Genomic DNA, 26,256 nt, shown 5'->3' on the forward strand with positions numbered 1-26,256 from the left:
CACAACACACATATATAGACAGACATATATTTTATATATGTTACCACCCACATTAATAGATAGCCAAACTAACAGAACATTAAAACTATGTAAGATATTTTTTGGTACAGACACCCCAAAGTAACTTTTCAGTCCTCAAATTCTTTATTATTATATTAGCTCACATGAGAATTAGGATTCTGAGAGAAAATTTGACTTATGCAGTATTACAAATGGCTAAAGATTAGCACAAGACACTACCTAAGACTTCCACATTACATCATGCCAAACACTGAAATGCTCAACTACAAGGAACATGAAACCAAGTCAGAATACTTAGACTTAGAAACGGCCATTGGAACATCCTTGAAGGGACACTGATAAAAGTTACCTAAGAGAAGAGAGCATTAGTGCAGACACAAGATTAACAAATTCCAAACCAAAAGTATGATAATGGCTGCAAGGATAGATCTAACATTAGTAGTCAGAATCCAAATCAGGATGTTTTTTCAAAGTATGCAAAATTTATTTAAATTCATAGGGTTTACTGGGTTGTGTTGGCTCTCAATTGGCATTCAATCATTATTTACTGTGTGGGTATAGACGTAAGTTTTGGCTATCCAGGATCTGAACCCTCTTGAGAAATTTTCCCTTTTAGGAATCATGACAGAAAAAGAAACGAGCAGAGTCCATTTCTCAAAGCAAAAACACATCGGGTTTTTGTCTCTTTCCTTTGCTCAACAAATGTCCACTGCATACCTCACCCCCATACATGACACAACCTGATCAACTCGGATTCTTCCTGTAAGTCTTGCTTTTCTACATTCCCAGATGCTGTCTACTAACCTCATGTGTGTATCTGCCACAATTCATTCTAACTCTGCACTTGCCTCACAATGGACAGCAGGCTGCCTGAAGGCAGACCTTGTTTTAGCCATGTTTGTATCTTCAATATCTAGCATGATGCTCGGCACACGAATATTTGAAAAATGAATAAATTATAAAGAAATGAATAGCTTTGAGGACTGGAAGGTACCATTTGGCACCTGGTTCAAATTCCTGATTCCTAGGTTTGTTCCTTTTCTTTTTGTTAATTTCTACAGATAAAGCTACCATCGATAGCTTCCAATCAGGATTTCACACCCTTATCAAAATCCACATGGGACAGAACACAATGCCATAACTTCTCCATGAACTAAACAAACACACATCTTAAGGTTTCCTAAAGGCTTTCTCTGCTAAAAACAATCTGGAAAACAGGCATGCAGTGAAAACAACAGGCAAGGGATAAATTACAAAGTTTCAAAAAGTATAATTATTACTCTGAATTTACAGATGAAACAATTTAAGCTTTAAGAGATTAAGTAATTTGAAGAATGCAAGCTGACAAGGGCAGTCAGGATTTGAACCCAGGTGTATCTCTCTACAAAGTCTGAGCAAGGTGCTGCGCTGTGCTGGCATTATAAACTGAAATCTAATTAAATCGTAACATCCGATATGAAGCTGAAAAATCAAGGTAAAGAAAACAGAGAAGAATTTATGCTTCTGCTGGTGGGGAAAGTGATAATGATGATGGTAATACAAGAAACACAAGAGAGTGTGTCTGTGCATGCTGGCATATTCAGAAAAATAAACTGTATGAAATAAATGTAATTCCAGACTGTCACCCAAACAGTACTCATCAATATATACTGTAACAATGTTTTCCACACTTGGAATGGTGCTAGGCCCTACTCCAGACTGACAGAATATAGAGAAAGGCCTGGTTATCTGTATTTTAACAAGGTTCTCCCCTTCCCCCAGGGTGATTCTTATCAGGCAAGTCTGGGAACTAAATCATTTTCAAATCCTTCTTGCCTCTAATACATTTCTCATTTTCTTTCAAAATCATCCATATTCTGCACTGGCAAAAAAAAAAAAAAAATCCATAACACTATCAGATAATTATGTAACAAGACAAACACAAAGCAGACACAAACATGCCTACTGCCTTAGACTCTCAGTAGGAGACAGCAAGCCTTTTCCCTCTTTTCCAGTGCTGATTTTTATTGCTTAAATCAAGAGGAAAAGAACACGTTTAGGATTAGAGGGGATGGGGCGGAGTCACATTTCATATTGGCCCAACTCTGGAATAGACTGTAAAACGAGGTAGCTGACGAAGACAGCATTTGGTGACAGATTGTTTCATTGAAATAAAAATCACTTAAATAAATTTCACGATAGGAGATACCTGATCATGTGAAAGGACACTGAGCAATAATTTTCTCTCTCACACAAAAAAACAGAAAGTAGAATGGTTATTACCAGCGTTTCGGGGGTGGGAGAACAGTTCTGGAGATGGATGGTGGTGATGGTTTAGCAACAGTGTATTAACATACCAAATGGTAAATGTTACGTATATTTTACCACAGTTTTTCAAACTTTAAAATAATTTAAAGGACCATTTTTACATATTTGAGCGAAAAGGCTCTACCGAGATAGAAACAAGTAACAGGGCTGTGACTCAGGTGTCCTGTGATTTAGTCCTAACTTGTTCTCTGACTGTGAACATGCATCCAGAAACCTGTGTCTCAGGTTTCTCATTTCTCCTACAAAAAAATGAAAATCAAGGATTACAGAAAATCAGGAACTATAAGAATCGTCTGGAATTCCAGGGAGTGTCTTGAGATTTGTGTGCAGTGGAAGAAAGCCATTTTAGATCTGAAGAAGCCAACTGATTTGTCCAAGGTCTCAAGAGAAGATTTATGTGAAAGTACCTGTGAAACTAAATATAAACCACTATACACACGGGTTATTAAAAAGCATCCACTGGCATGTAACCAATGTAATGAAAATGTCACAGAAGGCCTAACTTGGCACTTCGGTAACACTAATTCTAAATAATTCTTCCCAGTCAACAAACTAGCAAGTTCATTCATTCACTCAACATTTAATAAGCACCTACTATGTGCTGGGCAGAGAGGCACTAAGAATATAGGCACTGGGCATACGAAGAGCTCAGAGCTCTAAAGGGAGTTCAGGAGTAAACCAGGAGAAAACCTGGTTGGAAAGAACACCCTGAGCACCAAGGCAGAGGGGGAAAAGCCTGCACATGTTCAGGCCTGGAGGCCACGTGAGAACAAGGAGACCACTGCCTGGGATGGGAGCCAACATCAGGAGGACACATGGTAAGAGATGACTGGAAGGATGCAGGGGCAGAGATGATGCAGAATCTCATGAACTTTTTTTTTATGTTTATTTTTGAGACAGAACATGTGCACACACGTGTGCACAGGGAAGGGGCAGAGAGAGAGGGAAGAAGAGGATCCAAGGCAGGCTCTGAGGTGTCAGCACAGAGACCAATGCCGGGCTTGAACTCATGAGCCATGAGACCATGTCCTGAGCTGAAGTCAGACGCTTAACTGACTGAGCCACCCAGAGGCCCCAAATCTCATGAATTTCTTAAAGGATTTTGAATATTTTTCTAAGAACTAATGCACTGAAATGCATTAAGGAGGTTACAGGCCTAAATGATCAGATCTGAGGTTACATGCAGAAGAAATCTCAAGTATTGAAAGTATTCCCACAGAAGCCAGTAGGGAACCATAGTGACTGCAAAAGAATGTGGCAGCAGTGGAGAGAAGCAGACAGGGAAGGAGATATCTCGAAGGTCAAATCCACAGAACTTAGGGGTGTGGGCATGGATGGGAGTCAACACAGAGAGAAAAGAAAGTCAACAGGCAACCCCCCAAAAACTCCCAACATGTATTGGCCTTGTGGCTGAGTCTACAAATAGATCTGAGCAGGAAGAGCCCAAGAAACAGGAGGAAAACCAGGGCAGTGTGGAGCCATAAAAACCAAAGAAAAAAGACTAGTATTTCAAGAAGAAAAGAATGGTCAGTAGGGTCAAATACAGAGGAGAAAAATGAGGCCTGAAAACGACCCATTGGATTTAGCCACATGGAAGTCATTCTTGACCCTAGAAGAGTTTTGGTGGATTATGGGGCCAGAGGCCAGAAGAAGTGAGGTGAGGAATAAATATGGAGTAAAGAAATGTAAATGGAGGGTACAGACAATTCTTTTGACAAGTCTGGCCTTTAAGGAAAGGAATGATGTGAGGCAGTAGACAGGGAAAAAAGCATGGAGTTAAGAGAGGAATTTTTTTTGTTGTTTTATTAGCCAAGAAGCTTCAGCGTGCTTAAAATTCAAGGAGAAAGATCTGTTGAGGGAGAAAGGTTTAGTGTAATGAGAAAGAAGGCTTCTGAGGCAATGGTAGAGATGGGATCCAGAGCACAGGAGGAGGGATACAGGCCTTGGAGAGGTGGAGGAGGAATTCATCTGTCAAACAGGAGCAAAGATGGGCTGGGATGGATGCAAACGAAGTCAGGTCTGTATCTTTGGTAGCAAAGAGAAAGACATTTCACTTGCTGGTGTCAGTATTCTCTGAGAGCAGGAGTGCAGATCATCAGCTGATAGTAAGGGGAGAAAAGGCAGTATGAGTGAGAGAAGGTGTGAATTAACACAGATAGGAAAAGACTGCTGGTCAGAACCAGTTGAAGCTGGTAAGCATGAAGTCACAGTGAAACTGATCATCTGCATATGACTTTTCCTGGTGCGCTTCACTGCTTGAGTACATGCACAGACAAAGCAGGTAGCTGGGCGCGCACAGGCTCAGGCTTTGCTGGAAAACTAGTATGTACTCAGCAGCATGCAAGGAATTGAAAGGAAATTATGTGGAAATAAAAAAAAAAAAAAAAAAAAAAAAAACCTCCATTTACCTAGAAATCAGTCTTAAAACAATGTCTGTACTCCAGAACATGACGCACCTGCTCACACACAGATGCATGAAGCCACATACGTTACTCAACATTTGTTCTCTGATAGATCACACAATAACAATATGTATTCAATATGCCTCACTTATCCTATGGCAGTTCAGCAGTTACCATAACAAATTCCCGTAGATGACTGTTTGGATTAAATCATGTTCAGGCTTAGCATGTTTTTACTGTTCTTATTGGTACAAAATGTATCTCCCCTCAGCCCCCTCTCCTCAGCGGAAAAAAAAAAAAAAGGACAGCAAATAAAGATGAACATGCAAGAGACCCACCCATATTTTTGTAAATGGGTGTATATATTCCTTTATGCTCCTATTTGGGCACGTATTGTAGAAGGAAACAAAGCCATGAAGGTAATTTTCCCTTTCTCAGAACTAGATGCCTCAATTTATTTCAAATTTTCTTCCTATTTTTTTCTATAAAGTAACTCTCTACCAACAAGATAGAAAGCAAAGTACGAAAAATGCTATGATTTACAGCGAGTTTAGTTAGTACTTCAAGATTGGAACCTACCAATGGAAATTAAAAGATACCTAAAGAGTTACAAGTCTCAATTCACAAAGAACAATTAACCCCATAACAGCTTCATACACTTTAACAAATACAGAGAATAGTATTGATTTTGATAGAGACATAATTCTTTCAATACCTATATTTTAGTGAACTTAAGTAAATCTTACTCTCTAGGGGATAAATATGCCTCCAAAAGAGGGATAAACTTACTTTTTAGTCTGATAGAAAATATTAAACCACTTCATATCACAAAATAACATATAACAGGAATCTGAAAATGAGTCGAAATAAAGACATATTGCAACAAAACAGATTGACCTATCAAAGAAAAATAGATGGATAGAAGATATGTCAGCTACTCTTGCAACATAAGAGAAATCTTAGTGTTAGAGAAAGGTAAGAAAATGTCAAAGGGAGCCAGGACGAAGGAAGCATATGTCAAGTTTCAAAGTAAGGGGAGTATTTCAGCAAAGCCCAGCTTCTCTTGTGCTTTACAGTCACGTGCCCTGTTATTAGTGGGTGGGCAGCAGGAAGGGAAGGAATCTGATGTTTATTACATACTTCCCAAACCTCTGGCATTGTGGCCCACATTCTCTTGTATGTTACCTCAAGACCACCCCCACTGCTGGCATTCTAACGTCTTAAATGATCACATCACTCTCAAATTTGCCAACTTACTTGGTCATTTTCCCCTAAACTCTCAACACATACATGTTTAGACTAATAGCTTGCACACCAGAGGGAAACATAAGCCTGCAATTTCAGCTCTGGCACATACCTTAAAAGCTGAAAAAAAAATTATATGAATAAAAGGGTAAATTAAAAAAGAAGAGAGGGCACCTGGCTGGCTTAGTCAGTAGAGTGTCTGACTCTTGATTTCAGCTCAGGTCATGATCTCATTCATGGTTCATGAGTTCGAGTCTTGTGTCAGGCTCTGCACTGCTGGGATTCTCTCTCCCTCTCTCTCTGTCCCACACCCACCTGTGCACACTTGCATGCTCGCGTTCTCTCTCAAAATGAATAAACAAACTTAAAAGAAGAATAGAAAAAAATGAATGGGGTTTAATATCTGCTAGGATGTCATTAACAAATAATGGAATGTTTCTTTCTTAAAGGCATCATGGAGGGGAAACAGCACAGAAGGGTATTTCAGTGCAACTCTTCTAGCAGACAATCCAGATATAGGTCTTAAAACTTTAAATGCGTTACCCTTCGACCTAGAAATTCTACTTCTAGGAACTTGTCAAACCAACACACTCACACATCTGCACAAACACACATACAAAGTCCAATACAACACTTTTTAATAGCAAAAAAATGTAAAGTCCATCAATACAATACTATTAAATAATGTTACACCCATACATCAGAACACTCTGTAGCATTTTAAAAGAATAAGGTAAACCCATTTCTGCTGATATGGAAAGACATCCAAAATAAATTAAGGAGAAAGAAAAATGTGAAATAGCATATATGCCATTCTCTCAACTGTGTTTTAGAAAAGATTATTTATAATAATGTTCAAGATTCGGTGCTTATGTAAATTATACCTCAACAAGCTGACCCTCCCCCCACCCTGCCCCAAAACACGTGTTTGTATATGCACAGAACATTTCTGGAAGACTATGAAAGAAACTGAACAGTTGTCTCTAGGGAAGGGGACTGGGTATCTGGGGAAAGAGATCACATTTCAATGCATTCGCCTTTATTCTATTTGAGTATTTTACTATGTTAATGTATTACATTTTGTTAGTTGCTATTTTTTTTTATATAAAAGTCACAGATGCAAGTCAAAGTAGGGTTGTGGCAAGAAATACCACAGTATAGTAGGAGAACCTACTATAAAATTTACCAGGCTTTCACGGTGAGCTCTCAGAATTCAACTGTGTTGAGTTTATCTGGTAAGGCAAATAAGCAATTTGATTTTGCCTCAAAAACTGAAATACTTGTGACTTTTCCAAAAATTATAACCTTCGGGGCTCTGTGTCTTTGCCTAGCCCATGGCCACACACACACACCAGAGACCATACTTGTGTGTATGCGCACACACATACACACACCCTCAGACTTCTGGGTTCTGCAGCCTAAGGGCAGACCTGGTTCTGAAGGGAAAAAAATCCCCTCATCAACACTAATCCAACTTCCTATGGGAACATTTCAAACCCTAAAGGGCCTCCTCCCAGTATTAAACCAGTCCAATCCAGTTCAGCTTGTAAGGTGTGACTGAATCCAAGCATGCGGCTTAATCACAGGCCTCCAGGTCAGACTATTAAACATGATGATTCTGACCACAGCCTTACAGTCTAATCTTCCCAATTACAGCATCTTTAAACATTTAATGTAATGAAATATGATGGTCCCATTAAGTTCTAATTCAAAATGCAAACAATGAACAAAATAATTGCTATCCAACTACACACTCAGACAAGTGAAAAGCTTCTGGCTGCCTGATTAGAAAATATTTAAATGGCGTGCTCCTGAACACAATCTATCCTAAGAAAGTGGAGTCCTCCTTGGTTACATAATGTATGTAAAACATGCTTATGAAAAGAATGCCAAGGGCCTCAAAAGGAAATTCAAACCAGTGAATGGCATAAACTAAAAACAAGACTAGGACAAACAGAAACTATTAAGCAGAAATAATCTCTCTGCCAAACACACCACCCCTCTACCATGTGAGTCGTGACATATTCGTACCTTTCCATCCTACCACCTTAGGTTTTCACCTGGCTCTACCGCACATATTGCCCTGTTCTTTGTGGCCTGTGGGCGAACATTCATGTTCATGCCTGCTCAGGCAGACATGTTTTCACAGTGAGTGCTGCTGTTTGGGAACTTGGCTTTCATCAATGTTCTGGGGCAGTTATCTGCATGCAGTGACTGATAAAGTAGGACAAGTCAGGGGCGGAATGTCAAGCTAGAAGCCAGAGCTTTATTTCTCTCAAAAAGAAAAACAAAATCAGTTTTACTGTGATAACTGAGCACACTCTTAAATGAGAGCACAGAAAAATCAGCTGAACGGTCTGACTGTAACACCTACTATGAAGAACATGTGCTACTAATGGGAATTTTAGTCCTCTGTATCCAAACTCTAGGAGAATGATTAATCTACTGCAGTTTAGAATCCCAGAGGCTGTTGATTCTCAGTTAACTCTACTTCTCTTGCTTTTAAGCTACTTACTCATCAGATGCTTTTGTGACATCCTTTTGATCTAAGTCCATCAAATCCAGTCTACCTTGTTATTCTTTTGAATGAAAACCAAGGTTAGGGGCAACAGTGAGGCTTATTCACCTAAGATCTCTTACCAGCTGTGGTTTTCAGTGAAAAGATTTTAATACTCTTTCAAGAAAATTTAAACTATACAAACAAAACAAGTACAAGCTAGTACAGATATATGGTAGTTTTATTATTTGAATTCTTTCCACTGAAAACTGAACACAACAAACAGACGTTCCTAGAAAGAATCAGGAACAAAATTTCCTAAAAATTTATTTATTTTATTTTTAATTGATGGATAGTTGACATACAATGTTGTATTAGTTTCAGGCATACAACATAGTGATCCCATAATTCTATATATTATACCATGCTCACAACAATAAGCAATAATCATGGTTACCATCTGAATCAATGACCTATTTAAGTAGAACCTATAAGAGCTATCCTTTGTAATCTCTTCCACTATATCATAGTACTTTATCATTCTTATTACCCATTGCATAATCCAGGCTCTTCACCTTCTTGGGGATAATATGACATACCCAAAACTACAGAACAGTTCATTTGTGGTTTTGTTCTCACTTATGCTGAGTGTTTTAATGTTCTCTTATTATCTACAATTTTCCTCACATTATGAGTTGCTGCTAATGCCATTTTCACTGACGGTTAATTCTAAGTTATGTGACTGATGTCCCTCACTAATTTCTTACGAGGGACAAAGATCTTAGTTGGCATTTATATATATACTATTCATGTAGACATTTCTTAAATTCATCGAGAATTCTCATGTATCTTTGCTGAATATCATTAGTTTTCAACACTGCCCTAGCACAGTTGCTCAGGTCAACAGTTCCATTTCTGGATATCTAGTTTACCTGCAGGGTATTATGGTAAGTAGTTACACAGAAGCCTATGAGGACTTGAGACTCCTGAGCTGTCACCTCCATCATTTAAAAGGTATGTCGTCGAGTACATTAGTTTCCCTTTTGAGCCCCAGTTTCTTCAGTAATTTAATAATGTGATCATTTAATACGCAGATAAAAATGGAAATAGTGTCATCTATTTCACAGGACTGTGATCATTTTAAAAGCTACCATATATAAAAACAGCTAACACAGAAATTGATACATGGTCAACAGTCCATACATATTTCTTGGGTGCCTTCTATGCAACAGTTACTTTCTTTTTAACTTCAGGGATGGTTTTTATTGTGTAATGTCTATAAATTACTCTTACTATAAAAATTTCTTTTTTATTTCATGTTAGTCGAGTACTGCTTACTGGGGTTAACAAACATTCTCTCCACTTCATAAGTCATATTCTATGTGGGAACACTAATAAAATTATGCTAGGCAATCCAAATTAATGTACTTAAGTTTTGACAGTATTGACAGCAATACAAAATCTGAAGGGTGCTATTATTCTGTCCCCATTTCAGATCAGTATTTCCAAATCTTCAGGAGATGTGTGCACAAAAATCTGACCAGATCATTTACTACAATTAATACTCATTTATTTTTAAATGACAAATACGGGGCATAGGAAGCACCTGGGTGGCGCAGTAGGTTAAGCGTCCAACTCTTTGATTTCGGCTCAGGTCAAGATCTCATGGTTCAAGAGATTGAGGCCTGTATGTGTAGCCCGCTTGAGATTATCTCTCTCTCTGTGTCTCTCTGTCCTTCACCCACTCATGCTAGTGCTCGCTCTCTCTCTCAAAATAAATAAATAAAACCTTTTAAAAAAATAGTTGAAATGACAAAGAGTGTCCACTTTCCTTGCAATCCCCAGAGAAATCTTGCATATTCTCTCTGGGGCGTGCAAACTTGCTTCATGAGTGGCACCACAATCCTCCACCCATCCACTCCAGGAATCTCAAGGTTCTTTCCTGCTAAGCCCTCACTCCCTGTCAAGATCCTTCTCAACCGAGTACTCCATACAGTTAGGCTTGGTATTTAAGTAGAAACCAAACCCATGTACCACCTCAGATCATTTTTATTACATAAGTCAAATGAAACTCATATATAAAAAACAACTTTTAATCTAGAAATAGACCCCCAAACCCAATTAAATGTATATGTTTCCACAGCAAGTCCAAATACATCACAAAATTTAGGGGAATAATTACCAAGTAAAAACAACTATAAATTAGACACTACTCTCTAAATGTGATTATTGCTGTATATCCAAAAATCTTCTTACAGTGATTTTTCAATTGTTTATAACTTTCTATTTCCCCTTTAGAGTATTTTAAAACATTCAACAGTGAAAACTATGTGTAGTTCAACCCCATCCATTTCTTACACATGCTAGAAGAAAAGTACTCGATCATTTTTTAAGTAAAAAGAAAAGCTAAAAACAGTTCTACACATGAAAAGTTTCTTCCAGTGAAAAAGGCCACAGTAGTATTTTATGAGGCACATGATGATGAACGTAAGCAACAAAGAAATCTCGTGAGCACTTAAACCTGATACTCAGTATTTCTACCATGAATTCTAACAAGGGAAAACAAAGCCAACTAGGAAATCAAAGTTCAAAGTTAAAACTAAACAATTCTTTTTTTTTTTAAGTTTATTTATTTATTTTGAGAGAGAGAGACAGAGAGAGCACGCGCACGCACGTATGCACATGTGAGAGCAGGGGAGGGGCAGAGAGAGAGAGGGAGAGAGAGAGAATCCCAAGCAGGCTCCAAAACGCCAGTGTGGAGCCCGACATGGGGCTTGATCCCAAGAACCATGAGATCATGACCTGAGCCAAAGTCAGAAGTCAGATGCTTCATCAAATGAGCCACCCAGATGCCCTCTTCTCTTTAAAAAAAAAAAAAGATTTTAAGTAATCTTTACACCCAACGTGGGGCTTGAACTCACAACCCCAAGATCAAGAGTCACATGCTCCAGTGAGTAAGCCAGCCAGGTGCTCCAGTAAAGCTAAACAATTTTCTAAAATGATCACTCTGTCAAATTAAAAGTTCAAAGCAAATAATATTCAAAAGATCCAAATTCTCTCCTAAAGCAATATGAGCTCTATAATATTAAACTTCCCCAGGAAATTTCAGCATTTCTGTCACATATGTAGGAGAAAAACACATAGCATGTATATACTAATTTGTACTTATACTCTTTCACAAGTATTGAAGAGACAATGTCCAGAGACCATTGCTTTTAAAAGTCAATTATTTTAGAATAATAGCTGGCTTCTAAATGCTTTGCTTCTACTTAAAACACTTCAAAGAGAAAAGAGCACACACTCAAAGGTACATCATGACATAAATCCTTCAGGTATAACAATCCAAATATTTTTATTTAAAGGACAAGATCTTATCATCCCAGGTATAAAATATATCCAATTATGCAGCCTTCTGATGGCCTCACGTTTTAAGTCACATAGAAGTGCAGTATGATGACAGCAATGTCTGTACCAACTAAACCCTCTTGGCACTGTGTTACTTAAGGAGATCTGGTACTTTATTTTCAACAAGTGTAGGCGAGTTGATTCTGATTTTTCTTATTAATCAGGCAAACTATACCTACCTCTACTGAAATGTTGTTCCATAAAGAAGCAGACTATTACAGTGTAATAAAGGGGCTCTGGGTGCGGATGCGTGGGAGATTCATTACAGTTTGATTGATGTTAAAATTTCCAAAATAAAAAAGAGGGAAAGAGAAAAAGATCTCTCTCCTTTGTAAAAAAAAAAAAAAAGAGGGAAAGAGAGTAAGGTCCTCAGGGGAGTGAAAAGAAAAAAAGAAAGAGAAAGGAGACAGATGGGGAGAATGCGATTTTAAATCAAGCAGACCGAGATTAAAATCTCAGCTCTATGATGTATTAGCAGCGAGACCTTGGCAAACCCAAGGTTCCTCCTCTGCAAAAGTGGGATAATAACAGTTCCTGTTTTGTGGGACTGTTAGGAGATTTGAATGGGATAACATATGGAAAGCAATGAACAGAATGCCCCACATGTAGAAAGTTATCAAAATATTAACTATTCTATATAATTATTATTTTTATCAAATAAATTTATTAGTCCAATGAGCTATAGCTTAAGCTTACTCTACTTAGGAAGACATTCTTCAACAACATGATATAATTTTTTCAAAACTAAGAAAAGTTACTGAGATCAACACACGTATTGTTTTCAATAAATATTTTCTGGGGCTCTAGCTCCTTAGAAGACATTAAAAGCATGGAGTCAAAAGCCAGAGGCCCCAGGTCTGAATCTCAAAGCTGCCACTTGCTCTGTGTGACTGCAAGCAAGTATTTACTCAGTGCCTCAGTTTTTGTATGGTAACTGGGAATGATGATATAGGGATGCTGTAAGAACTAAATAAATCAATATATGTAAAAACTGCTTAGGATGGTGTCTGGCACTTTATAGTAAGTGCTATGTCAGTGTTAACTGGGATTCAGTTGTTAATAATTCTCACCCAGAAAACTGTTTACGACCCCAAAGTTGTCCTCTTTTGAACCCAGCTACTCATCAGAGTAACCAGTGTAGGAGACTGTAATTTGGACATGTGTGAGCTCTAAGTCTGAACTAAACCCTTACCCTACAACTCATCAGTTCTCCATTTGTACAATCATGCTCATCCACTTGAAGACTCTATATATCAGAGCTTACTGTCTTCCAAGTGACTAGCAAAATTCAAAGATATGATATAGCTCTGTGGTCTGTGTGTATGCACCAAGCTTAGAGTGATGATCTCGCAGTGGTAAGAATCTGATGTTTCTACTTGTACTTGGTCTGTATTTTCTAACTTTCTGCCATGCACATGTATTGCTTCTATAATAATAAAAGGTTATTTTAAAATCTGGAAATGGAAGAAACACTTCTCATATTTGTCTAAGAAAATAGACCCCACAAATTCCATACCTGTATTTATGAATGATGGCATTAAATAGTTTTCCATCTCTCCAGCAGGTAGTGAAATTTTCACACCGTATTCCAGCATAACCCTCTGTTGCCTGCTGTGTCCACAGTAGCAATCTCTCCTTCGCAGACATATCCTCTGACTCTCCAGTAACATGGATATCAGATATCTAAACACAACAGAAAGTGTTAAAATATTAGGAAGAAAGCCAGCTCAGACTGAGAAACTACTATGTACCAAGCACTTCATTAGTGTTATTTTACTTAGTCCTCATAACTCTGACTGGAAAGCTAAATGTATTTTTCCCATTTTACATACAGGGAAACTGAGTTTCAAAGACGTTCATAGATAGAAAAGGAGGATTTAACCTAAGCACCTAATTTTTTTTTTATTATGCCAAAATGTCACAGCACTGAGAATTCTACATTCCTCTTTACTAATCAGATCTGTAAAATAATCCAACCAAAGGTTTTGCCAAGTTCAAATGGATCCAAAGTAAAACCTACAAACTAATCTATATTACCACCTGCAGAGCAGGATTTGATCTGACAGGTATTCTGTGTAAAGAACAAAGAAGGAAACTAGTACTTTCCCCAATTAACTACATTACATAACAATTTGACCTAAAGTCTCTTTAATTTTCTCATGAGTCCTTTCTCAGTTTACTCAACAGGATACCTTTATTAACTGATTTTTTTCCCTATACTTTGTTCATTTTCATTTAATTTTCTAAAAGTCTCTTTCACTAAATAAAACAGGTCACCAGTTCACATGATTGATTTTCTTAAGAACCTCTCTAACAAGGGTCCTACTTAATCTGCTGATAATGATATTAAGGCACAAAGTGACTTTACCAGGGGTCACACAGTGATTCCAAAGCTGGGATTAACACCAAGAAACAACTGTTCCCTCCATCAGTGCAGGATGAAAGCCAAGGGATCAAGAAAGACAGGCGAGAAGCCAGGATCAGGATGAGTAAATAAAGAATTGGAAGCAATATATAGGGAGGCACAAGTCATTTTGTAACAGGAAAAAAAATCACTCAAGTCATGAGGTTGGCTTCTAGTTCTGGCCACTACTCCCACAGCTTTGAATAATACATTTCATGTCTGTGAGTCAACTTCCTCATCTATAAAATGAGGAGGTAGGAGGGAGAAGCAGATCATGTTTAAGACTCTGGTCAATCTAAAGTCTTACCCAGAGACTGTAAATACAACACAGAAGTCAGAGGTCAGAAGAGCCAGAGTCAAAGAACTGAAAGTAGAAAATCTGACAGTCCCAGACTGAAGAAAGCCTTTGACATGCAGCAGTGCTAGGCTCAGACAGGAAGCCCTTTATTCTTCCCAGCTGCCACAAGAGCCGGAGGCCAGGCCAACCAGGAACCTGGTGCAGGCTGCAGCAGCAAAAGCCCACGCCAGGCCTGGCAGCCTCTAACACCACCACCTGGACATCATGGCGGGAGCCACACACACCCTTTCTCCAATATTCTGCATAGATCTCCATGCCCAGCGGAGCTTGCTCTCAGCCACAGTATGAGACATGCTCCTTGACAAATGATTTGAAAGATGAGCTCAGGGTGTGCCTGGGTGGCTCAGCTGGTTAAGCGTTCAACTCTTGAGTTTGGCTCAGGTCATGATCTCCCGATTCGTGAGCTTGAGCCCCTGTCCAGCTCTGTGCTGACAGTGTGGAGCCTTCTTGGGACTCTCTCTCTCTCCCCCGCTCTTCCTCTGCCCCTCCCTTGCTCGATCTAAATTAATTAATTATTTTTATAACAAAAAAAATAAATATGAGCTCACGGTCTCAATTTAATCATCTTTTCTAAGAACCTGTGCTAATCTCCACAGCATGAAAAGAACTATGTGCATGCATGAACACATTATATAGTATATACAGGACAAATTCCTTTTTTTTTTTTTTAATGTGGGGGAAAAAAGAGCAGAAAAATCACCAATGTTATTCCACCCCCAACTTCCAACTGATACCCTGATCTGAAATTATGCTAGAGAGCCCTTCTAGTACATCCCAGGAGTTTAAATTCCATCTCCACCATTTATGTTCGAGTTACTCAACTGTTTCAAGACCATCCTCTGACTTGTAAAATAATGATGGTAATAGTTATTATGCTATGTCATGAGAATTCAACACGAACACAGTGTAATGTCAGCAACTTTACTGTTGTGGTTATTATTATTCTTTTTTACAAAGGGAGAAGCAAAAATTTGGCTTTATTATTCTCCCAATTCTCCTACTGTAAAGAGAAGTAAAAAGTTTTTTTTTTTTAATGTTTATTCATTTTGAGAGAGAGAGAGAGCATGAGTGACAAGTGGGGAAGGGGCAGAGAGGGAGAGAGAGAATCCCAACCAGGCTACCCACTGTCAGCACAGAGCCCAATGCAGGCCTCAAACTCACAAACCATGAGATCATGACCTGAGCCGAAATCAGGAGTTGGACACTCAACCAATTGAGCCACCCAGGTGCCCTGAGAAGTAAAAAGTTTTTAAATTTGTTGCCTCAAGCAAATCAACATTTATAAAAACAAGGGTTCAGAGAAACAAATCTAGGAAACTATAAACAAGAAAGTTATGCCTCCCGGCAAAATCTCACAAGAGGCTTCTCTTAGTCTTTACAAATTATAAAATCAACTGCTTCTGGGAACCCTTACCACAAGGGAGCTCCGTGGGTGGTAATCACAACTAAATAAAGAAAAGGGAGAGAGTTGGAAAGGCGGGGGACTATTTTCTGCTGGTCAAGAACGTTCCATGCCAGTCCAGTCACTGAATTATCTATTCACAAGGGAAGTCAGTAAATTTCAACTACAAGGTAAGTTTAATAGGTTCAAGTGCTGCTCAGCATTTTATCCCAGGAAGGATATTAAAGGGGGAGTTCTGAGGTCGAAAAATGGTCTAAATATCAACCAAGAGAAAGCAGTACAGTCTAATTAAATAAATTTCCAATGGATGAATTTCAGATTGTTACTCCCACTCACTACTTCAGGTTATGACACATGTATACACTATTTAAAAAGCTGTGATTTTCAAATGTATATTCAAATATTATGAACCAAACTTTAACATAATTAAAGACTACTAACACATTGACTCATTTTCAGCTTTTCCTGCCATTTCCAATTACCTCAGTATTATTCCTATAGAGAAACTCAAGGTATTTTTTAAAATGTCCTGTTACCATTAACTACTACCTCTCTTGAGTATATCAAACTTTTCATGATACTGTGCAATCAAAACCAAAATGAAAACTAAATTAAACTCTAAAATTTATGTCTGCAGTTGTCATTGATGACCCCTGATTTAAAATCTATGCATTCAGCACAACAGTCTGAACCCTCCCTCAGTGAAAGGTCAGGGGTGGTTCTAGGAAGTAATCAAGCTTCCTCCTTTCAGATCCGGAAGTCAATACTGAGACCAGAGAAGGTTTCCATTCATGCTGCCTGGGTTCAAATTCCAGCTCCAAGAGTAAACGGGACCACAACCCAGAGCCATCCACATCATCTAAAATCCGTTTTCCTCATTTAAAAAACTTAAATTATGACAGAATCTCTACCTCTTTTGAGTGGTTCTAAAGATTCAGTAAAATAAATCCACATCAAATGCTTAGCACAGTGCCTGGCATACAAATGTTAGCTTCTCCCACCACAATTTTACTAGTAGTATTTGCCACTTAAAGTTTCTCACCAACAATCTGTCAGCTAACACCTAAAGCAAACAAAACCCTTTACACCAGAGCTCCTTTTGGAAACTTGAAGCCCTCATGCCTCACATCCAGGTCATTGCTGGCTACCACCCAAATTCGAGCTCTTCCTGTCACTGAGCCTCCTGAGCCTGTATTTCATCCCTGTCTCATCTCTCCTGACCCAGCTTGCCACCACTCTCAAGCTTTCCAGAAATATCTATTCCAGGGTAAACAAAGGCTCCTAAAACTTCAGTACCTTCACTGCTTCTACTATTTTACTGAACTTGGTCTGTCCCTCTCACCTCCGGTCAAGTCCCACATACCACCAGGCAGGGCAAGCATATTCTAATCCCCCAGTGATGCAAAAATGATAGTTTTCAAACCGTGACCCATAGGTACCAAGACCTCACTTTTACACTGTAGGCCACTCACTCTTATATCACCACCTTCTTCTCCTTAAAAATGATCCCTGTGGGTGGGAGATGGGCTAGATGGGTGATGGGCATTAAGGAGGGCACTTGTAAGGAGTACTGGGTGCTGTATGGAAGCGAATCACTGAATTCTGCTCCTGAAAACAGCACTGCACTGTACACTAACTAAAATTTAAATTAAAAAAAAAAAAAAGATTCCTGCATCCCCCAAAGATCTGACACCTGGCTCAGTGTGTACCTGGCTCCATGCTGTGTCACATCCTCACGGTCCTTCTTCTCTCTACTTCATCCATTCACACATCTATTGCTACGTCCTGGATCTCATCATCTTACACCAGAACTAGTCCGCCTCCGATATTTAACTTCCGATAGTGACTTCCTGTTCTTCTACCACTTTCATTCCCCAACCCTAAGTAAAAACCACTTCTCTGGCTTCATTGACATCTCACATTGCTTGATATGCCTCATTATGATCCATTCTATGAGCCCTCTTCTATCTTCACCTCTTTCTCTAGCTGGCCTGCAACACGTGATCCATCACTTCAACCAACTTCCTCAACTCCCTCACACCCTTCTCCTTGCCCTGCAAGCCCCCAGCCAAACCCCAATCCTGGCCAAGTCAGCTGCACGTCTCCCCTACTCTTCCCTCTGCTATAAAGCTCTACTAGAAAACTGCAGTCCCATGTGGACTGCTGCCACCACAGGTTCCAGGTCTGCAATTCAACTAAGCACGCTAAGAAACCTGGCACTTTTTCTTGGTGTCCTAATTGGCCCGTTTTTCTATCCTTCACAATCTCTCTTTCAATATTGTTTACCATTTGCATGAAATTCCCTACCGTACCACTTCCTTATTTACGTTTAGCGTTCACTTTTTAATCTCCTTCTTTATCGAGAAAATAGCAACATGAGTAAGAACTCCCTCACTGCCCTGCCCTGCTACCAACAAACTTGGCTTTTGCATGACCTGCTTTTCTCATATGCTCAGAATCCTTCCACCTCCTGTCTCCTGGGGAATTCTCACTCTATCAATCATCCCCTCCACATCTGGGTTTTGGCTCTCAGTATTTAAAAATGCCCATCTCAGGGTGCCTGGGTGGCTCAGCTAGTTAAGCATCTGACTCTTGATGTCGGTTCAGGTCATGATCTCACAGTTCATGAGTTTGAGCCCCACATCAGGCTCCACACTGACAATGCCCATCTCTTCCATCCTAAAACAAAAATAAACAAGATTTATAAACTCAATTCCCTCTTTTCTTATCACTGTCTCTCTCTCTCTTCCAGTAAAGCAACTGAACAAAAAAAAAAACCCTCTGGGGGCGCCTGGGTGGCGCAGTCGGTTAAGCGTCCGACTTCAGCCAGGTCACGATCTCGCGGTCCGTGAGTTCGAGCCCCGCGTCAGGCTCTGGGCTGATGGCTCGGAGCCTGGAGCCTGTTTCCGATTCTGTGTCTCCCTCTCTCTCTGCCCCTCCCCCGTTCATGCTCTGTCTCTCTCTGCCCCAAAAATAAATAAAAAACGTTGAAAAAAAAATTAAAAAAAAAAAAAAAAAAAACCCTCTGTAACTTTCATGTTTTTTAAATAGATTTTATTTTTGTATTTTTTAGCTCTATTATCTTTATTCTTTAACCTGCTGTGATGTGGCTTCCATCCCAATCACTCCACTAAAACTAAGTAGCGGTGACCAGACAAGAAAGTGAGGGAGCTTACTGCTCATGACTTGATTTTCCCAGGAGAAAAAGGAAATCAGATGGTAAAATGTAACAGAGCAAGTTGTAAGCACGAAAGGAGGGAGGTCACGTGGTACCTGAAGAGCTGAAAGATATTGTGAGCAATCATCTACAACCTCCTCTTCCATAGTCTCACTTAATCAATAAGCACTCACAAATGTCTGCTAGTACCACTACGAGGAGTTGGTCATACAACCACCCTCATGGAGCCTGCAATTTAATGACAGAAAAACATCACAGAGAAGAGTTCAAGGGTTGCTTTCCAATCTGTCCATTCTCCACTCCTGATCTGTCTGAGGCATCTGTCACTGGCAGTCTTCTTCCCTGACTTTCCTGATGTCACTCCTTCCTGGTTTTCTTCCTGCATCCTTGGCCATTCGTTGTCAGTTTGCAGGAGAGGCTCCACTGCTACCCTTCCTTTAGTGCTATTCCCCAGGCTCAGTCCTCAGCACCCCCGCTTCTTCTCACGCCTCCTGTACAATCTCACCTTCTACAATGGTTTCAACTTCCCCCCTCATACCAATGACTCTGGGATCCCCATGTTGCTCCCAAAACTTACCCCTGAACATAAGAGCCATAAATTCTAACTCCCTAATGAACACTTCTGTCAAAATAGTAAAACCAATCATATATTGAGCACTTCAGTGAGCCCGTGTGTTGAAGCACTTCCCAAGTATCATCTCATCATCATTAGATACAATCTCATTTTACAAATGATAATGAAGCACAAAGTGGTTATGTGACTTGCTCAAGTGCACACAAACTACTAACAGGTAGAAGTAACACCTGAACTTGCATCTACCTGGCTTCACTGTGCTTTATCTCACAACCTCTTCAAACCCACTATAGAGAAAGCTGAATTTCTCTTTCTCCATCTCACTCTTCCTTCTGTATCTGTAGCTCAGAGGATGGCCCCATCATTTACCCAGTTGCTCCGAAATCAAAAACACTGAATTCATCCTCGATGCCTTTATCTCCATCTGTACCTATCTTCAATTGGTCACACAGTCCTATGCAGCCTCTTCTCTCCTCCCTCCCCTTCAACACACACCCCCCAAAATTCCTCATACTCCAGCCCCACTGAACCACTTCTTGTTCCTTCAAGAACAATACATTTCCACAGGACACTATGCATTTATATATGCTACTACCTACCTACAGAATGCCCTCACCAGCTGCCATCCCACTCAACCCCTTCACTCATCCATCTCTTTGAAGAAGCCCCAGCTGATTCAACTCCAGGGTCTGTGAGAGATGTCCCACTATCCTCTCTGCTTCCACAGCGGCGCATACACACACTACTGTAATAACACGTGTTGTGTATAATTATCATCTGTTGATATATCTTCTGTCCCTCTAATATGTGAGCAAACGTACACAAAATGACAATGTCTTATTCATTTTAGCATTACACTGTCTTAACTCTGTCACTGCTTGGCACATAATAGACAGTAAATGCCCATGAGCATATATCTTTGTGATTGAGTTAGGAACCTCTGGAATTTAAACTATTTCATTCAGGCAACCAGGATACCCTTGATCACTTCTGCTTTAGCATATACTTCAAGGTCCCACACAGGAAGGAGAGGCATTATTACCTACACTGTGCAAACTCCAAGCAAAAAAACTGATGCACCCATAAAAATGTCACTCAACCATTTTTTGTAGGTTTTTGCTTACTATCTACACAGTAAAAATGACATATTTGGCAACATTTTCCAAAAAACTTATTTTGGCACTGTGTAAAAATAACCTAAATCTAGTATTCTCCAAGTTCAAGGAAGAGTATGATGGGAGGAGGTTGACATGTTTGAATTAAAATGTCTTTATATTCCAAGTCCAAGTGAATGCCAATGTCAATCTTGCAGTATCTTTTAAAACAAAATTATGATAAGTCTAGAATGGTATGGGGTTCAGCAAAGCTTCCACCTTCTTCTAGAACTGAGTCTCACTACTGGAAATCTGAAGTTTGTATGAACTGTCAAGTTTTGGTCTGGCTTTCCACTTTACCTATAATCAAAATAATTCTTTCTGCTTATTTTCCTTAATTTTTCAACTAAGCAACTTCACTGACTTTTTTTCTGGCTTATCTGCTTTAAATGTGAAATTTCAGTAAGTAGTTTTCACTTGAATTACAGAGGAAATGTTATTTCCTTCCCATAAAGTCAAGAATGTGGTTGTGCCGTGACACGGCCAGAGCAAGAAAGGGTAATTGGCCTTCTACAACCACTCTATTTATGTGTATTCCTCTTCCAAGAGGACAGTCCAAACTGAAATTTGGAAATCTACAAGGTTTTTATGTGAAAAGCAAGTATTTTCCAGAGTCCTGACAAAAGCTGGTTTACAGAGAACAGTTCCAAGCTTTAAAAATACACAACATAAGGCATTCTCAAAAATGGCATGGTCATGTTATTAGACAGTGGGTTCTCCAAATGTGGATTCTAAAAGTATTGTTCCTACTGGTAAATCTCAGAAAAATCTAACCATTTGGATAGGAAGTCCCGAAACCCATTTGAATTAAAAATATGCCTGCTGGCTATATATTTTAGCAAAATTATTTTAAACCATTTAGGGCATTAAAAAAGAATCCAGATACCAAGTATATGAAGTCATTTTCATAGTTCAGGATCCTGAGTCTTGAGAATAAAGAAGTCACCATATCTGGTTTTTTTTTTCTTTTCACTCCATATAAGATCAAAAACTGCAATTAAAAAACCAAAAAGCTCAGCCTAAAAAAAATGCTACCAACAAAACAAAAACCCTCATACTTTTTCCTACATTCACATCTCTTATTCCCACATCACCTCTACCCTTACACTCAACACTAAGATTTTACTACATAATTTCCCTTCTTCCTCTTGGCAGAGCTGAGACAACATACAATGATTGAAACATTAATAAATGGAAGTAAAAGAAGGTCCAAGGGGCTTTAGGAGAAGTCTCTGGGCAGGGGAGGGGGAAAGGGTGCAGACATTATTCAAACACAAGAAAGAAAGCCTGACCCAAATTCACACAGTTCTAACTGCGGTAGAACCAGGCATGTGCCTGCTCAGGGATGAGCTTTGTTTCATAGTGCACATCTGACCAAATGCCTCATAGAGCACCATCAGGAAATGTGAACCACAGTCTCACCAAACAGCTCAGAGACACAATACACACCCAACAACAAATGGACTGTTTGCTTCTGCAAATGGAACCAAAGAATCCAGTGTTGGAATTCTCAAAACATAAAAGCATGAGTTGCTCCAATGCTCCTGAAACCTCCCCATGGGTGTTGACTCATTGTGCCACTCAAACTCATGCATCTGCTAGCTTCCCACATCCCTAAGGAAGACACGAGCATCAGTAACATGGATATATTAGCTGTCCCAAGACTGTTTCTAGGGGAGAGGAGGGTCTTATATTCCCTGTTTTCTCTCTTTTCCTACTACAAACTATCGAGTGGCAATAATTACTATCCTTGGTCTGGACCACCACCTCTAGTCTCCAATGTCAATACTAAGGACATCCTTTAAGACACAGTCATGAGACACCTGGAATAATATTGGACTCAAGCGAGCTTCCACCTCCTTCTGGAACTAAGCCTCAGTGTCTGGATTAGTAATAGTCTCCTAACTAGTCTCATTGCACCAAGTCTTGGCTTACTTTCAAATGCCATTTCAGGTTGTTCCTGACTCCACAGCCACAGTATTCCAGTTCAGTTTTGGCTGCTCTCTCTAAAAAAATTTTTTTAACGTTTATTCACTTTTGAGAGATAGGGACAGAGTGCGGGGGGGGGGGGGGGGGGGGGCAGAGAGAGAGAGGGAGACACAGAATCCGAAGCAGGCTCCAGGCTCTGAGCTGTCAGCACAGGGCCCGATGCGGGGCTCGAACCCACAAACTGTGAGATCACGACCTCAGCCGAAGTCGGACACCCAATGGACTGAGCCACCCAGGCGCCCCTGGCTGCTCTCTCTAGACTCAAGCCATCTCCTCCCTATTCTATGATCGAACCATCTGAACTTCGAACCATGTGAACCACATGCTCCCTCTCTCCTAGGGTCCTCTGTTCAAGCTACTACTCCCCTTGGAACATTCTCCTCATACTCTGCCTAACATGACACAGATTAGGTGCTCAATATCTGCTGAATAAGTGGAGGGAGGGAATATATAATGCAAGATCAGAAACATGTTTCATGTTTTCATTTGAGATGAGTGAGTTTTAACCTGTCATGTCATGTAAGACTTGTCATTTTAGAAAAGTAAAACGTTTCCAATTAAGCTCACTTTCCAATAATAATAGAATGCCCTGACTACTGCACAAAAGTACCTAGCAGCAAGCTCAAGCCCAGAGACTACTCAGTGAGAACCCAACATTAAGCAGTGAAACTGAGCTTCATCTAAATCATTTTTCTAAAACAATTCCATAAACTTGACACAACAGACTACCTCAAAATGCCTTTCCAATAAAAGAAAACAAGCCAACATAACCCATCTCATAGCACACTCTGATTTTATTCACAGCTTATTACTAGATGACCCACTTACTGCTAACTGAATTGCAACAGCCTCACTGTGCTGGTCAGCTGAGGCCATATATGTGAAAGTCTTCTGAGCAAAGTCAATGCCACCAGACAACTGGGAGATAGGAACACCCTATTTTTACAGATGTTGTCATGGTTCTGGCATGCACTAAGAACACAAGAACAGCCAAACTGCAAAGCTGAGTCGGATACTCCCTAAAAGATTCACTTTAAAAAAAAATGCATGTATTTCATTCTTCTATACAAGGCAAATCATGCAACGTTTATTTTTTTATTTTTTTAATAACTACAATTTGTTGAAAAGATTAAAAAGCTTAATCAAATTTACTACTTAAATAAGTTATGTGTAACATGGGAAAGGCAACATCTCTGAAGTAAAAAGAACTAAGATATTTAGCTTAGAGAAAGCTATAACTATACTTAAGGATTAAGGAATCAGGGGAACTCAAGCTGAAAGTACCCAAAGGCACTTGGAGGATTCCCTTGTTTCACTTGTGAGCAAGCTGAGGCTACAAGAAGTGAAGTGACTTGACCAGCATCTCCCATGCTAGTAGAGGGCCTAGGGTGTGGACTTGGGTCTTCTAAATTCCAATTTAGAATCTGCAAGAAGTTTCTCCTTCACATTTACAAAAGAAATCTATCCTTACAACTCTCTGGGTCAGTAGCCACAGTGGGTGCTTCCTTTCAGTGTGCCTTCTGCTGGGAAAATGGCTGTCCACACATAGGTCACGAAAGAGCACCCTCTACCTTTGCCTTAACCCCTGAAGTCAAGACCCTTTTCACCGGAGCTTCTCAGTCTCTATCCTGGCAAAGTAGCTGACACATAAAATTCTACACATTTTCAGAGGAAGCTATACCCTTGGATCTCTGACATAAACTGAAGGTCAGGGTTCACAGCAATTTTCCTCACTAAACACAACACCTTAAATGACAGCACTTCCCCCACAGAATGGTAGATTTCCCCCTGGCATCATGCTCTCTTCTACTCTCATACCAGAACTACTAACAATAATGTCTCTGAAATGTACATGTACTAAGGTGTCCATAACCAATATGAGCTCCAAGAATTGGCTCATCCCAGGGGTTATTTCTATTTCGACAGGTTGACAAAATTTTTAACTAATTATAGAGTTAGATGAATATACTGTCTGACAAATGATAGGTATTCAGTAAATATTTGCTTAAAATATAGTGAGAGGATGAGTAGAGTTGGGGAGACAGAAGGAGGCAGCCTACTCTGCTTATGCATAACGCCTCATGTCCATAGGAACGAAAGAAATGCCCTGTTACAAATTTGGAAAACATACAGCTTTTCTACTCAGCAGATGGTTACAAGATGTTTCCTCTTTTCCACAGCAGCAGAAGACACTAACAAGATAGAAGTTATCAAGTACTTAACCAGAAGTTAAGTAAATCCTTTTCACATATATTACCTCATTTAATGCTCAAAACACACCACCCTGTTTCACAGATGGGGAAAGTAAGACTGGGTTAAATTTTAGTCTTCTGATTCAAGATTTCATAAGTTCGCTTTCCTCTGCCACCCCAAATCTGTACTGACTCCTTAAAACATTCCAGAAAGAGCTGTGCCTACCAGTGAACCATCTCATTTTATAAAAGCAAAAACTGATTTAACAGACACAGTAAATATAGAAATGATAGCTAATCAAATGTTCTTCCTTGCACAACACAAAACAACTATTGGTTTCAGAGGGTTGGACACAAGAGTGGTATCAAAGGAAATTCAATTCCTTCATATATTTGTTAAAATAAAAGAGGTTATATTCTATTTGAGAGAGTTCTGGTATGAAGAAGAATGAAAGCTGCACGTTGGAAAAAATGGACCTCAAAATTCTTCTACCTCCAGAATTTCTTAACATAATTGTTTCACGAGTAAAATGTAACAATGAGAGGAAGACTGGCACAGAGCCGTGGAAGGTTGTGACCTGTGTTCAATTCCGGACCCCACCACATACTAGCCCTGTGGCCTTTCTGGGCCTCAGTTTCTTCCCATGTAAAGTATCTCCTCATGGAGATGTTGAGAGCCTAAAACAACACACACACAGGGTTCAGAACAGCACCTGCCCCCAGTGAGCAGAGGTAACTGTGCACCAGGTGAGGACTATTGCATAAACTCTTTGATTCGCACTACTCGACAATGTAGTCAGACAAAAGCAAATCCCATATTGAGTTTGTCAACACAGGCAAATATTTGCAAGCCAAGATGTTTGCTTCCAAAGACAACCTCTTCAAAGATGTTTTAACTATTTTGGCAGAAACAAATGTAATCAACACATTTTTAGTCAGTGCTTCCAAGTTTCAAAAATGTGTGAAAATGCTCCACAAAATATTTTTAACAGCAAAGATGGCACAAATATTTTGAAAATTCTATCTGGCTATAACGGTCTCCCTAAAAGGAAGAGTTAAATAAAGGACAAAAGCAAAAAGTTGATAAAGTTCAAGTACTAATGCTTTAAATTTAGGAAATGCTCATTT

At 39.5% G+C, this 26,256-nt stretch overlaps 1 protein-coding gene across 11 annotated transcripts in view; it reads right to left on the reverse strand.

Moving 5' to 3' along the window:
• Positions 1–26,256, reverse strand: part of DST (dystonin) — a 497,583-nt gene that overhangs the window by 184,779 nt on the left and 286,548 nt on the right. For all 11 annotated transcript variants that reach the window (XM_078447031.2, XM_078447029.2, XM_078447030.2 and 8 more), the window contains one exon: positions 13,394–13,560. In XM_078447031.2, coding sequence (XP_078303157.2) covers positions 13,394–13,560 — 167 coding nt within the window. The remainder of the gene's footprint in view (positions 1–13,393; positions 13,561–26,256) is intronic.

Source organism: Panthera onca, chromosome B2 (genome assembly GCF_046562875.1).
Source record: "Panthera onca isolate mPanOnc1 chromosome B2, mPanOnc1 haplotype 2, whole genome shotgun sequence".
NCBI lineage: Eukaryota > Metazoa > Chordata > Mammalia > Carnivora > Felidae > Panthera > Panthera onca.